This window comes from Typopeltis vanoorti, chromosome 1, assembly GCF_054136105.1.
Source record: "Typopeltis vanoorti isolate ZY-2024b chromosome 1, IOZ_Tvanoo_1.0, whole genome shotgun sequence".
Taxonomy (NCBI): domain Eukaryota; kingdom Metazoa; phylum Arthropoda; class Arachnida; order Uropygi; family Thelyphonidae; genus Typopeltis; species Typopeltis vanoorti.
Genome location: NC_143549.1, coordinates 70,312,749 through 70,329,290, shown reverse-complemented (window position 1 = coordinate 70,329,290; position 16,542 = coordinate 70,312,749). Strand labels below are relative to the sequence as shown.

At 36.7% G+C, this 16,542-nt stretch overlaps 1 protein-coding gene across 1 annotated transcript in view; it reads left to right on the top strand.

Moving 5' to 3' along the window:
- Su(var)3-9 (Suppressor of variegation 3-9) overlaps positions 1–11,314 on the top strand; it is a 230,416-nt gene extending 219,102 nt beyond the window's left edge. The window contains exon 12 of the mRNA XM_090391165.1: positions 9,092–11,314. Within this exon, the coding sequence (XP_090247291.1) occupies positions 9,092–9,285 (194 nt within the window). The 3' untranslated portion in view covers positions 9,286–11,314. The remainder of the gene's footprint in view (positions 1–9,091) is intronic.
- The last annotated feature ends 5,228 nt before the right edge of the window (positions 11,315–16,542 follow it).

Genomic DNA, 16,542 nt, shown 5'->3' with positions numbered 1-16,542 from the left:
CAGACAGGCGTAATAATACCAGTCTTTAAGAAGGGAGACCAGAAGGATTGCAGTAACTATCGTGGCATCTCTCTGCTCGGCCTGCCTGGGAAAGTGTATGCTAAGTGCTTGGAAAGACGGTGCAGGAGCATAGTTGAGTCAAAGTTCCAGGAAGAACAATGTGGCTTTTGTCCTGGTAGAAGCACAACTGACCAAATCCTCACTTTAAGGCAAGTCTTTGAGAAATCTTGGGAATATGCCAAGAATGTCTACACATGTTTTGTGGACTTGGAGAAGGCATATGACCTGGTTCCTCGGGATAAGCTTTGGCAAGTAGAACAGGAGTATGGAGTGGATGGTCAACTATTAGCTGCCATCAAGTCCCTGTATGAATGCCCAGGTTTTGTGTCAGGGTAAACAGCACAAAGTCTGAACCTTTCACAGTCTCTGTTGGCCTCTGCCAAGAGTGTGTTCTGTCACCCCTCCTTTTCATAATATTTATGGACTGGATTGATAGGCACAGCCGAGGCAGTGAGTATGTCAGTATTGGAAAATGTAGCATTGGACGTCTGCTTTTTGCAGATGACCTAGTTCTGCTTAGCTCTTCCACAGATGACCTCCAGCAGACCCTGGATAAGTTTGTAGCTGTTTGTGCAGATGCTGGAATGAAGATTAGTGTGGCCAAAACTGAAACATTTGTGGTCTCAAGACAACCATCCCAGTGCACTCTAAATGTAAGTGGAGTCCCAATGAGACAGGTGGAGAAGTTTAAATACCTTGGGTCCGTATTCATGAATGATGGAAAATGGGGCGTAGAGCTAGATACTCGAATTGGCTTAGCAAGCTCAATATTGCGGGAGCTTGGCCATTCGGTAGTATTGAAGCGGGAGTTAAGCCAGAAGGCAAAGCTGGCTGTCTTCAATATGGTCTATGTTCCCATCCTCACCTATGGTCATGAGAGTTGGGTAATGACCGAAAGAATGTGGACACAAATCCAAGCGGCTGAAATGAGGTTCCTTCGAGGGGTTGCGGGGCTGACAAAACTCAACAGACAGGTGGAGAAGAACAGAGTCAGAAGCTCTGCAATTCGGGAAACCCTCAATACTCAACCACTGCTTCTCCATATTGAGAGATCACAGTTACGCTGGTACGGGCACCTGGTCAGATGCCACAAGGGAGGCTCCCTCAGCAGGCCCTCTTTGCCAAGCCAGAGGGTGGGAGGCCACGTGGAAGGCCAAGGACTCGCTGGATAGATTATATCCAAAACCTTGGGTGGACACGTTTGGGAATTCCACCAGAACACCTGAGCTTGGTGGCGGAGGATCGTGACCATTGGAAGTTCCTCTTGCAGCTGTTGCCCCCACAACCCAATTAGGAAGAGTGGGCCTTGAAGATGTATGTATGTATGTATAAATGAGTGGAATGAAATTGCCTGAGGTGGTTGTGAGTGCTTTGTCAGTGAATGAGTTTAAGGAGAGGTATGATAAGTGTTTTGTCAATAATGGTTAATGTGGAAAGTCATAGGAAGACTTTGGTAAGAATATAGGAGGTAAATGTCAGGAAAGTGTCAAAATGTTCTGGAAGCTATTTGAAATTTAAAAAACCACAATGAAAGGAATCAGAGATGATAAAGGTTACATAAAAACTTTCAGATAAAGATATTCTACATGTCTGGAATAATTACTTTGAGTGATTGCTAAATTAAATAAGAAGTGACAGAATGATGGTAGAAAATATTCAAGAGGAACACAAGAAATACATATGAATACCTAGAGGTAAAAAAAAAAACCATCAAAAAACCTTAAATGTAGAAAGATAACTGAAGTAGATGATACTTGAACAGAAATGCTTAAATAACAAGATATAAATTGGGGTATAATTCAGAAGCCTTGTTAGAGGGTCTAATTTCAGATGATTGAAGTGGAACTCTCACAGTACCCATCTATAAAATGGGAAGTAAAACTGAAAATTACATAGTAATTTCCCTTTCGAGCATTCCAAGTAAGATTTATGAAAGCATACTTGAGAAGAGGATTAGAAAAATTTTACAAAGAAACTTGGAAAAGAGTGAAAGTGGGTTTAGGCCAAACAGTGGTTGTCAAGATCAGTTTTCACTTTTAAGACAAATCAGTAGTTGAGAAATCATGGGAATATAACAAGAATCTGTATTGTTTTGTCAATTTGGAAAAGGCATATGATGACAGAATGCCAAGAGAAATGCTGTTCATAATACTACAGTTATACTGATGTAAATGGGATATCATACAGAGCAATACACAAGCCATGCTTTGTTGTATCAGATGGCAGGGCTTTTTCTCCTGGAAACTCAGTAGTGGAAGTAGATGGCATTGTGTGTTGATGATGATCATGGTAGTGGCATTCCAAGTAGTTGGTGGATTAAGGGGTGGAGATGAAGAGTTGTAGAGTGCCCTTCCTCGTTGATTCCTTGGAGTCATATAATAAGCACAGGAAGACAGTTGGATGTAAAATTGGATGCAAGGCAGGAAGGTATACATTATCTACACTGTTATTCACCGTCCATATGGATCTGATTATGAAAGAAAGTGTCATAAACAATGATAAAGGGATTAAGCTAGGCTCTTTACTTTATGCTGTTGATATTATACTCTTAAAGAAATCCAGGTGTCACAGTTCTTAATCAAATTGAATAACTGCTTTAATAAATTTGGCATATAATTTAAAAAAGAACTCGATCTCGAAACCACAACTTCCTACCGAAACGGTAGTCAACCTTTCGTCATTTAGTGTGAAACCTGAAGCACTCGATGCCCTCACACGTGGCCACAACTTCGCCATTGCACCCAGAAGAATACTTGCTGAAGATATTATGATACGAATTGAACGCGGGATACAACACCTTTCAAACCACTTCACCAACATGCCCAGTAAGGAAATTAAATCTCTACTAGAATTAAAGAAAAACAAGAAAATAATAATCACCAAAGCAGATAAAGGGAATGCTACAGTATTGCTTAACCAAAAGGATTACACAGGTAAGCTGAAAGCTCTATTGTTAGATTGTGCTACTTACTTCCTTATCGAGTACAATCCCACCAGCTCACAAATTAGAAAACTCGACAGGCTCCTTAAGAAGGTCACTTCTTGGCCTGTGGAAATCACTAACAAATTAAAACCATTTAACTCCTTACCTCTCCCCCCCCCCATATTTATGGACTGCCATAAATATATAAGGGAAAATGTGCCATTACGTCCCATGGTGGATGGCTTTGATTTCCCCACATACAAACTAGCTAAACATTTGGCCAAAGCTCTCTCACACTATACTGGCAACACACCTTCACACATAAAAAAACTCAGCCACTTCAAAGCCAGCATAGAAAACCTTACACTCAAACACACTGACATAATGGTCAGTTTTGATGTCTCCTGCTTATTCAAACGTCCCACTCAAAGAATCCTTAGAGCTAATCCAAGCTAAATTTCCTCTCGATATCTCAGCCCTATTTCAGTTCACAATGAACTCAGGCTATTTTGTTTGGCAAGGAAAATTCTACAAACAAATAGAGGAGACAGCCATGGGTTCTCCACTCTCCCCACCCTTGGGCAACTTTTATATGGAGACTTTTGAAGAGAGAGCCTTAAACTCTGCCCCATAAAAATCAACCATTTGGCTTCGCTATGTTGATGATGTGTTCACTATTTGGCATATGGCTCCGATGCACTCCTTTCCTTCCTAACACACTTAAACAACCAACATGGGTGGGGGGGGGGGGGGGTGGGGGGGGGGGGGGGTGGGGGGGGGGGGGGGTGGGGGGGGGGGGGGGTGGGGGGGGGGGGGGGTGGGGGGGGGGGGGGGTGGGGGGGGGGGGGGGTGGGGGGGGGGGGGGGTGGGGGGGGGGGGGGGTGGGGGGGGGGGGGGGTGGGGGGGGGGGGGGGTGGGGGGGGGGGGGGGTGGGGGGGGGGGGGGGTGGGGGGGGGGGGGGGTGGGGGGGGGGGGGGGTGGGGGGGGGGGGGGGTGGGGGGGGGGGGGGGTGGGGGGGGGGGGGGGTGGGGGGGGGGGGGGGTGGGGGGGGGGGGGGGTGGGGGGGGGGGGGGGTGGGGGGGGGGGGGGGTGGGGGGGGGGGGGGGTGGGGGGGGGGGGGGGTGGGGGGGGGGGGGGGTGGGGGGGGGGGGGGGTGGGGGGGGGGGGGGGTGGGGGGGGGGGGGGGTGGGGGGGGGGGGGGGTGGGGGGGGGGGGGGGTGGGGGGGGGGGGGGGAGTTTCTTTCAACAGCTATTTACAGTTATTACTAATTGCTTTTATTCAGTTCTTCATGGATTCTTCTGTTTGTCTCTTTCACTAAATTTCCAAACGTCTTTTAAATCTTAAAAGAAGTTGGAACTGGGCACTTTGCAGATGGAAACAAAACATTTTGAAATTATATATGTATAGCAACAACTCTACTCTAGCTGGATGGAATTGAATAAAAGTGATATTTAGGATTCATAGCAAGTTTATGTGATGTGCCAAAATTTTAAAGATTTTGATTTAAATTTTACAAAATATGTTTCGAACAAAAAAAAAAATACTCAGGTATTTTTTAACATGTTTGTACTGGGTGCATGAGACTGCTCCAAATTCGGGAAGCATACATTTTAAGATCATCAGTCCAATGGCCACCAATTTAGCTCATTAGATGGCACCATATAGCACACTCTTGGTCTGATTTCTGTTGCCTTTATTCAGCCTCTTTTGCTCAGTGTTAGTGCTTGTGTGCTCATATCATTATTTTTTGTGATCCCTGATGGCAATTTAACATTGACAAAATATAGGAAGATATTGAAGTTTTTTTTATAATTAATATTCTAGTAGAACCATTTCTACTAGAATAGCAGAACACCTGAGCTTGGTGGCAGAGGATCGTGACTGTTGGAAGTTCCTCTTGCAGCTGTTGCCCCCATAACCCAATTAGGAAAGGTGGGCCTTGAAGATGTATGTATGTATGTAATATTCTAGTATACATTATCATTTCCTGAAAAGCTATGTTCATACTGGGCTGTGTTTTTTCTCACGTGTCACACATTTGGCAGTGGCTTGTTTGACTTTATAACATGCCTGGTTAAACAACCCCACCCTGCCTATGTCTCAGCTGGCATGAAAAAAAAAAAAAAAAAAAAAAAAAAAAAAAAAAAAAAAAAAGCTCAAGATATTTGTGGGAGATGATGATGGTAGTTGCAGTTTGTTGTGCAGTGGTGGAGACAGAGTTATAGAGTAGGTGCCCTCCTTCGATGAGTCCTTGGACTCCCTGGAGGTGTCATGTAATAATAATAATAATATTTCTTGTAAGCAGCAAAATAAAAATATTAACAGAACTTTGATATTAAATTATATAGAGAATTTGCCAGTCTGGTTGGCTGAGTGGTTAGCATACTGCTCTCCAACCAACAGGTTGCCAGTTCAAATTCCACCATGGGTGGATTTCATTGCCCGTTGTGAGGCCACTGCCCCACTTATTGGAGGCCTGAAGTGGCTTGAAAAAATCCCATGTTTGGTCTCTAGGGTTTCTGGACTATATTAAAAAAAAAAAAAAAAAAAAAAAAAAAAAAAAAAAAAAAAAATCCATAGCCCACCCAGCGTACCAGTGTGGTATAGGTTTGTTTTCTTGGGTGGGAGCAATGTGAATTTAATAATCAGAATGAAGTGACAATAAATTGTGATATAAGAAAAGCAATTTTTTTGACATTAGTCTACATCTCACTTCTTCGTAATTATTTCTGGCTACTAAAAAACTCTTTCACTGTATAAGCTTATAGCTGGTGCTGAAAAAATTTTATTTCACTCAAAATGGGCAACATGATTTTCTATTCTTGCCACACACTAATGGATCATCAGTTCTGTTTTAACAGTATTCAAATATATATACACTCGGGTCTCTTTTTATGCGCATTTGAAGTTATGCGGTGCACGCCCACAGATACGAGACCTTTTGACACTTCTCGCATGTGAACAGAAGGAGAATCCATTCCGACAATAGGGTAATCCAGCGTTTCCCAAACTTTTCCTACGACAGAAACACTTCACAAATCCTGAAATTTTCATGGAACACCTTGGTTATTTTGTAATGTATTCATTAATAATTAATTGTTAATTTAGCTGATTTTTTATTATTAATTAATAAATGATCATTAAGTATTAATTAAATTTGGTCCAATGGAGAAAAAAGCACCAAAGAATTGGAAATGAAAATTGCAATTTTAGATCGCTTAGCAAAAGAAAACGGTCTACAGTGATTGGTAAACATTTTAATTTAGGCGAATCTACTATAAGAGCAATTAAAAAGAATGAAGTCACAATAAGAAAATCTGTCTTTTTTGGCATAAAACTAAGTGCCAAATTATCATCGTACTCGAGATGCTTTATTAGAAAACACGGAACGAGTGCTCATAATATGGATTGAAGAATTAACTGAAAGAAGAACTCCTATAAGTGGTTATTTAATTAAACAAAAAGCTCTTCAGTTTTATGAACAGATGAAGCAATTAGAGCCGTTTGCTTCTGCTTCCCAAGCTGATAAAGAATTTTTGGCTAGGAAAGGATGGTAAACCAAGTTTTTAAAAATAAATATACTTCATAACGTGAAGATTACAGGCGCGGTTGCAGCAGTAGATGAAGAAGCAGCCAAAATTTTTCAAGAGAAGTTAGCCACAGTTATTGAAGATAGTGGATATTGTCCCGATCAAGTGGTCAGTGCTGACGAAACAGGATTGTTTTGGAAGAAAATGCCTAGTCGAACTTACATCGCAAAGTCTGGGGAAAAGCAAGTTGGTTTAAAGCAAGCAAAGATCGAGTGACGTTGTTACTTTGTAGCAATGCATCAGGAGATCGAATGTTGAAACCCTTCTTAGTAAATCGATTTCTAAGACTACGTGCTCTAAAAGGCAAAGATCTAAAACAGCTGTCGGTACGTTGGATGGCTAATACAAAGGCCTGGGTAACAACTGCTGTATTTACTGAATGGTTAAATAATTGCTTTGTACCAGAAGCAGAAACATACATGGAAGCAAAAAACTCTCGATTTTAAAGTTTTATTAATTGTTGACAATGCACCAAGTCATCCGCATTTAGAACATCCAAATGTGCAGGTAGTGTTTTTTCCACCCAATACAACATGCAAGTATGCTATTAGATCAAGGCATAATTGCTACTTTTAAAAAAATATTACGTTAAGCACACTTTTCAATTTATATTGGATAAACTAGAAAATCTGGGTTTATTGGCATATGGATGAGGTGGAGTGGATCCAGTGTTGTGTGACCAAAATGGTTGCAGGGATGTGTGATGCTACATGTGGAGATATTGAACATTTGTGTGGGTCACAGAAGCTGGTTGATCAGCAGAGAAGGGGGAGGAGGATATAAAACACATTAGTAGCTTAATGGAGGTTTATAGGATTAATGTGGAGGAACTGACGTTTTGGAAAAAATTTTCTATTTTGGACTGCTTAAATCATGTTGCATCTGCTATTGCTGAAATAAGACCACAAATTTTAAATGTTTGCTGGAAAGTAGCTTGGCCTGGATGTATTGCAAACAGTGCAACCATGCAAACATCTACATTATCAGATGAAATCATTACATTGGCACATGAAATTAGTGGAGAAGGTTTTGATACATTTAGCCAGAACGATGTAGGTGATTTGCTTGTGGATAATGCCTTAAGTGACGATGATATTATTGGATATCGATTAACTTTAGATATCATCGAAGATCCAGAAAACTATAGTGAAGTGGAAGAAACCCTGTCACCCCACTGCAAATATAATTCGAGAAGGTCTTGAACTATGCAAAAAATTGGAAAATCATTTTCTTGTTAATGACACAAATTCTGAAACGAACCTTTAAATTCCAACGCCAGCTGAAGAACTGTATGTCTGGATATCGCGAGCTGTATGAAAAATCAGTGAAATCATCATCACAAAGTTTAATCACTGATTACATTGTCAGAAGAAGAAAAAAATCAGCACAGAACGAGAGTGAAGCTAATTCTGTTTGTGAAGAACCATTGCCTTTACCATACAGATCTGATGCGTTGACTATCTCTTCTGGTGATGAAAATGATTTTGCACCAGTTCGCAAACATTGCCGAATATTGTGTAATAGCGATGATAATTCTGATGACAAAATGTAAAAAAAAAAAAAAAAAATGTTACTTTTCAATAAAATTAAATGAATAAAGCTTTAAACCAAACTCAGACATTCTTATTTTCCTGACATTTCATAAACTTTTTTTTATGTGATTTTATGTTTATTTTAATTCATTGCTTCAGTTTTATGCGGTTTTAGAAAATTATGGAACATAAGTTAGGCTTTTTTTTTGTGCGATTTTTTATATGCGTTTTTTTGTGGAACATATCTACTGCATAAAAAGAGACCTAACTGTATATATATGATCATCTCATTATTAATGTTTTTCTGCAACTGATTCCACTTACCAGCTGATGGAAAAATAGCCATAGAAGAAGTGATATCGTTAAAATACTGATTTTTCTTTTCATCATGATTTTCCTGACAGACTCACCTTTTTTTTTCTTTTTTTTTGACTTCATCACTTGATACTCTTGTATCAGATTTAGATTTTTCATTAATTAGAATGCTTTTAACATAATCAATTTTATTTGATTTCAAATGCTAGCTTAAATCTTGGATCTAATATTGTTGAATTAATATCAAATTGCTAATTTCACAGAGAAATTTTTTCATTGTTCCTACTCTGAAGAAAGTGTTATCTTCATCTTTAGATAAATACATTTCAGGCTTAATAGTTGAAACACTTCCGAAATAAAGCAAACTTTGGACTCATGGTTTTTGTAATTTCCTTGAAAGACTCAATACATTTAGGAGTGGTTCCATTAAAGACCAGTGATTTGAGCTTAGCTTATTTAAATTGTTGATTATATAGATATTTAATGCTTTTTTTTCCTGTGCTTTTATTTATTGTTACATATAAAAAGTAGAGTTCCACCTAGTAAGTATGTCGAACTAATTTTATATGGCTGACATTTAATTCAGTTTGAATATCTTTTAATTTTGCACACTATTTTTCTAAGCACTGCTGTTAATCTCATTGATCACAAATTGTGTTTTTCATTGCAGGTTCAACAGGAGAAACATCTACAAAGCTTCCCTCTTCTTCCTCACATAATTTATCGCTGGGATTTCAGTCCATATCTTCAAAACCAAATTCAAATATAAAAAATAGTACACAGTTACTTATGACAGATTTCTGTTCTCAGAAACGCATTCCCTGCAAATGTCGAGCAGTTAATTGCCGAAAATTCCTCTTTTAAATGTGGAAGCATATGTAAATATTCCCAATTCCTGTTTATATATTCTTTTCATCTATGTATATTTCTGTATATTAAATGACATTGAAGGAGAAAGAATTCTCTTAAGAAGGATATATTGCAAAAAATTTCTTGAAGTTAAAGCAATTCAGAGTTAGCAGATTAATCACACAACATATAGTACTTTTAATTTTGCAAAAGTTATCTGAAATTTTTTTATATACTATCGGTGTGAGGATTTAATGAATTGTTTTGTTATTCTGAATAAATGCAATATATAAATTTATTTCTAAAAGTACAATATATTATATTATAGCTTAATTGGAGCTGCAGGAATAGCATTATTATCACATTTTTCCCAGTGCATTGTCCACTTCCAACATGAGTTCATTAACAAACTTAAAATACTAAATTTGTTGTGAATACTGAATTAATAAAATATGGAATCATACTTTAAAGCAGAAAATTATAATACCCACTCACCACTACTATTATTATTATTATTATTATTTTGCACTTTGTGCTTTTAAGTATATATCAACAAACCTCTGTATACATATGATAAAAATTTGAAATTCTTATGACAGTTTATGTAAAACATGCCTCGTAACTGAAGTATACCTAAAAAAAAATTTCCAAGTTCTGGTGTGTATATATTTTTTTAACTTGGGATGTATATATCCTTTATTTAGATTTTTATTCATTTTAACCTAAGTGAATACTATATGATTTTGTTTTCTCTGTGTGTATGCATGCACAAAAATTCTTACTATATTGAAAACAAGAAAAGAGCAGTACATTGAATTATCAGGTGCAATTTTGAGAAATTAACTTAGCAAACTGTACTTAGTCAAATTTCAGCAGCCTTTTTTTGATTTGGCAGAAGAAATCAGTTTGTAATTTATAAGCATGATCTTTGAGAACAGCATCATGTTCTCAAATGTCATGCTTATAATATAATTGCCCTTATTAATTCTAGCTGGACCACTATGCTTTTCTTGCCTGAGGAACACTGCAATCCTCTTGTCCATAAAATATTCTACTCTGATCAAGAAAATGGAATACATATCATCAAAAGAGGGAAGAAACTTAACATCAGAAATGTTTGTGATTAACTCTGATTCTTTTATCCTCTTAAAAGAAGTGGCTGATTTGGGGTGTTCAGTTTTCTTGATCAGAGTAGAATATTTTATAAACATGAATTGTGGTGTTCCTCAGGCAAGAAAAGAATAATAGTGGTCCAGCTAGAATTAATATAGTGCAATTTTAAAGGCTGAAAAACACTGACATTCACTTATTAAAAAAAAACAAAAACAAAAAACATATTAGTAAATACTGCTTGGTGTTAACATTAGACAAGGAAATAATTCACTAAAAATCAATTTTTCAGATAATCACTAAATTATGTGTAAAAAATATTCATCTGATCCTTCTTGTTTAAAGTTGTGAATTTGTTTCCTCAGATCATTTACATGTACCCTAGCTTGTACTTTTATTATGGATTTTAATTTATTACTTAATTTGTGCCATAAGTAGAGCTAGGAATTTTCATATAGTATTATGTATGTACTGCTTACTTCATTATATTAAAAACGTTATTTAAAAGAAAATTCATAAATCCCCTCTCACTGTGGTTCGAAGTTCTTCCACAGTCATTCTTTACTTTCTCATTTATGTAAATATGTTTTTACAGTACCGAACTGTAAATATTTTGTGCCTTATTGCGGAACTGTTGAAATAATTTCTGTTCTTCTGCCCATATTTACAATGTCCACACTTCATAAATGTTGATCTTTGAATAATAGTAAGTCATCACTTGCCTTTAATATTCATTCTGTAGAAGTTTTGGGACTGGTTTTAAAAACCAATCTGTAATTATATTTATCTACAAAATTAGTAAATGTGTTATGATTTTATATGGAACTCGCCCTGTGTGTTTGGATGTGCAAGTTGGGGAGATTCACTTGATTACAAAGAACAAGCATATTTTAATACTATAATAAAATGTAAATAAATTCAGTTTTTTTTATCATTGTTTTGTCTTTGATTGTAATTTACATGCACGTAATTTTAACTCACATCTTTTTACAATTGGCTTTAGCTATAATAAACTAGGAAGTTTATTATAGCTAAAGTTAATTATGCCCCCCCCCCCCCCCAAAAAAAAAGAAAAAGTTAAACACTAGAAAATTTTCCAAAATACTTTTCCTAATTAAAATTCATTTTTTATGTATGTTGTGTCATGTCTTCTATTTCTATACTACTTATGAATTAGGGGTCACATAAGGTGAGAGAACCTTATAGCAGTGTTTCTCAACCTATGGTCCGTGGACCCACAGGTTTAAATTAACCAAATAAATCTATATATTTTAATTATCCAAACAAAGCAAATTAAAATTGAAGAAGTAAGTAAAAATTATTAAAATAAAATGAATACTTAAAAAAAAATAGCGGCAGAATGTTCATGGAATGAACATTCTGCCACTATTTTAATTTGTAGCGGCAGAATGACGAGTAATAAAAGAGGGGTGAAGTGAAAAACAATATGGTTTTATTACTTCCACCTTCCCTTGCTGTTTTGCCAGATTTGAAGTGAACATGTGTTGTCCACATGACCACATTTCAACCAATTGCTTGTTGTTTATTGATTTTTATTGTTGAAAGTTTCCCTCCTTCAACCAAGGCTCAGTATATCTTCAGAAATGCTAAGTAATACTTAGACAAAATGTGTTGTGAGTTAACTCCAGTATTTATATGTTTTTCGGAAATCATGCGAAAAGCAAGCTGACAATTGAGTTGAAATGTTAACTCTCTTCAACCGAATTTCAATAATATGTGAAATTGCCATAACAGCATTCACTATATATTGCTGCCAAGCCAACTCACACAATCTAATTAATAACAATAGTTTTTAGTTAGATACTGTGCTTGCCGGTGCAACATATGGTTTTGCTTGAGTCTATATATACAGCATAGTTTCTGTATGAGGGGGCATGTGATTTATTAATTAGTGTCGTTTTTATCCCAGTTGTCTCTAATTGCACTTTGTTGAGAAATATATTACACAGACTGCTTATACCTTATTCACTGACATAATAAAAGTACTTGTTTTTCTTGCCTCTGCAATATAGTGTCTATTTAGGTAGGGCATGTTGTTTACCGCGGGAGCAAGTTACTATCGCCCTACTCTGAACGTGTTTCAGCTTTTTTCATTTGCAAGGTATATGCGAAACTTTTTAATTTCTTTTTTCAAAAAGTAAAATGAGCGGTGAGAGTTATATGTGAGAGTTATAGGTGAGAGTTATAAATACGGTATTTCAATTATGGATAAGTACATTGGTACCTTCTTTAAACGGAAAAATATCTCGGATGACAGTGATAATAGAAAACAAGTTTGTAATGACAGTCTGTGTGTGTAGTTTCTGAAGAGAAAGGTCTGTAACGAATCCACAGAATTCCCATCAGTTGCAATGCGATAATATATTAATATGCTTAACGATAGGAAAGATTTGCTGGACACTCGACCAGTGGATTGCATTCAAAGGTAAATACAATTGGTTAGTTTGTAGGAACATTTTTCTGTTTTGTGACTTTTCTCCCTTTACAGTAATTATGCCTACATTATTGTGTTATTATTTAACAATTATTTACAGTTTTGAATGTGTATATAAAGTCGATATCAACAGTAGCCTGATTACGAACACATGATGAAAGGGACGGGGAGGTTTGGAGCTTCCCTGGATAGGATTCAAAAGGTAAATACAATTGGTTATTTTGTATAGGGCCCTGAAACTTATTAGTTTAGAATTTAACCACTGGGAAAGGGTTTGTGTCCACCTCAAAACTCTGAAACAGAATTTGGAAACATTTTCCGAATAACTTTTCATAAGAAATTTCTGTGATTTCGCGATCCATTTCAGGCTTGCAGTCACGAGAATGACCTTTTGTTATCAAAAAAAAAAAAAAAGGCAGCTAATTGAACTTTCAAGTGACAGTGGGCTTAAAATGCAATTCCGTGATCGGTTTCGTTTGGCTTGATTCTGGATCTCGCCTTCAGTGAGAAGTGAATTCCCCGAATTATTTGAAGAAGTCAAAAATAGTCATGCAGTTCTCTACACCCTATCTTTGCGAGAAACGATTTTCATCGCTGCTTCAAATAAAAACAAAATACAGAATTCATCTTTGTGTGTGTGTGTGTGTGTGTGTGCGCCGATCTTTGACTGAAGTTGACCAATATTGAGCCAGATATCCAGCAACTCTGCAAGGTCAAGAAGCTTATCCATCTTATTAAAAGTAAATAGTAACATAATTATATAATTTTATTTATTTGTTTAATAAAAATTAAAACTTTGTTTTAATTTTTATCCACATATCTGGCTTGGTTGGCCGACTCTCCAGCCAAAAGGCTGCGAGTTCGAATCCTGCCGTGGGCATGGATGTTTGTGATTGTCTGCGAAAATACTAGTGGTAGTGGTAGACAGCATTGGTGTAAATGATGATAATGATTGTAGTTGTGGTTGGTGAAGACGGAGAGTTGTAGAGTAGGTGCCCTTCCTCGATATGTCTTTGGACTACCTGGAGATGTTATGTAATAATAATATCGACAAGCTTTATATGTTCATTGTTCATCACATAGTTTGAATTTGGCACTTGGAAATGCTATATCTGTGACAAATAAGAAATTGCATTGCCATAATTGAAAAGGTACACATTTCTTCAATACCCCCTAAAAGACAGGAGGCCTTGTTGTTTATAATATTATATTAATATCTTTATTTAGCTTGCAAAAAATATTTGTGTGCACCTTACCATTGTCTAAAATAATGCAAAAATCTGACAGTGACCTCTTAATTGCCCTAAATTTTGTTGTTGTGGCTCAATTAAATACCATTCGTGAAACACCAGTCTTCATTTAAAGATATTTACAATGAAGCATGTATAAAAGCCAATAATTTTAATATTGACATTAAAAAGCCAAGGACTTCATCAAAACAAACATTGAGGTCCAATGTTCCTGCCGATTCTGCAGAAGAGTATTTCAGGAGAACTATTTCATTCCATTTATTGACCAAATATTGACTCAACTTCATGAACGTTTCACTCGACACCGCAACATTTTGAAATATTTTTTCTCTTCTACCAAATGGAAAAGATGCTCCAGCAGCAAGTGCAATGGAAGATTTTCATCAATTGTGTGAATTTTATGCCGGTGATTAGCCTTATACAAATCCAGCAATTTTGAACACCGAATTCAAGTTGTGGTATAAGAAATTTGCAATAGCTCCATGCAAAAATGCCGTTGATGCAGTTTCAAAGTGTGACAAAATGATGTATCCTAACATCTATAACTTATTTTAAATATTTGCAATGCTTCTGGTAACAACATGCATCAGTGAAAGGTCATTTTCTAACTTAAGCTTTAAAAAACCTATTTAAGATCTACCATGACACAATCACAATTGAACGGCTTTCTTTGCTACTATATATATACACACACACACAGACAGAGATTAATGTAACCATGACTGAAATAATTCAAGAGCTTTGTAAAAAGAAAAGAAAACTGAATTTTATTCTTTAAATAATTTTTTATAATTACCTCATGAATTTTATTGAATGAATGAAATTTAACGAATTTTAGTTGAATGTATAAAAATATTTTTAATACAAATTCATTGTATTAAAAATATTTTTATCCGTTCGACCCCCCCCCCCCCCCCGCCCCAATATTAAATCCTGGGTGCGCCACTGTTCTCAGAACTGACATATCTGTGGTCTCCAGTCTTTAATCAAGTGTTTTATTTCTAACACAGCTTTCAGATCCATAAATTCTAAATGGTTTGAACACTATCTTGTATATAGCTGGTTTAGTGTTTGACTAATTTATCTCTTATTCCACGCATGTTTATCCATAACTATTATTTTTCAGGAAATAATGCATGCTAAAATATTAATTACAATAACTTTAATTAATACTTTCCTATATTTCAGCAACATTGCCATCATCATCATCAGGGATCACAAACACAACTGTCCTACTATGACCAAACAGGCAGGAACAGCCAATATCAGAATTTCTGAACACAAAGACTACATCTAGTTCCACATCCAGTAGCAAGTCCTGAGTTAGGCAACCAAAGTTAGGGCTCTAGGCCCAACTTTGGTTGGGCCTAGAGTCCTAATTCCCATTTGCCTGGTGTTAGTGCACATAACATTGTTTTTGTGATCCTGATGATGGCAATGTAACGTTGCCGAAATATAGGAAAGTATTCATTAAAGTCATAATATTTTAGCATATGTTATTTCCTGAAAAATAAATGAATAATCAACGTATAAGCATAAATACCAGAATACATTTTTATTGTTAAGGGAGGCCATACTATTCGCACCAGCTGTCATACCTTATTTTGAATTCATTCACGCTACTTGCACGCACAACGTCCAACGGCAATCCATTCCAATCACGTACTACTCTATGAGAGAAAAAGCTAGCCCTAACCCCCTTATTGACAGCATTCATTCTCAACTTTCATGGATCCTTTCTCCATCCTTCCATAAAGTGAAAAATTCCATCTACTGAAATTCTGTATAAGCTTTCAGAAGTTTGTAAATCTCAATAGCATTATCCCTCTTTCTCCTGTTTGCTAGTGTCTGCAGCCTACAAATTCTCAATCTGTCTTCATAATCAGTATTCCACAATCCTGATGTCATTTTTGACGCTCCTTTACACTCTCTCCACTGTATCAGAATCACCACAGAGACCAGACCTGTGCATAAGTCCAAGTGAGGCCTTATCAAGGCATTGTAAAGAAGCAAAATGATTATCTTTTTACATGACTACATTATTAACATTGAAATGACAGCCATTTTCACATGCCCACAATTGCAGGCCTATTCAAATCATTCTGCAAGTACTGCATATCAGCACTTCTGATTACCTTTACATTACCTCCTGATATCTATGCATCAGCAAATAACTGTATGTCACAAGTCAAATCCTTCCCAGTGTCATTAATGTACAGATTGAATAACAATGGACCAAACACTGATGCTTGAGGCACACCACTGGTTACCTTGAATCTTGTAGATTCAACCCCCCCCCCCAATATACCACTTTTTGATATGTCAATCATCTATTCTCTTATCTCATGTTCTCCAATTTATGCAACAGTATTCCGTGCTGTATTCTGTCAAAAGCCTTAGCAAAATCCAAAAGTATCATTTTGTAGCTATTCCAATTATCTAGCTACTCAGTGGTAA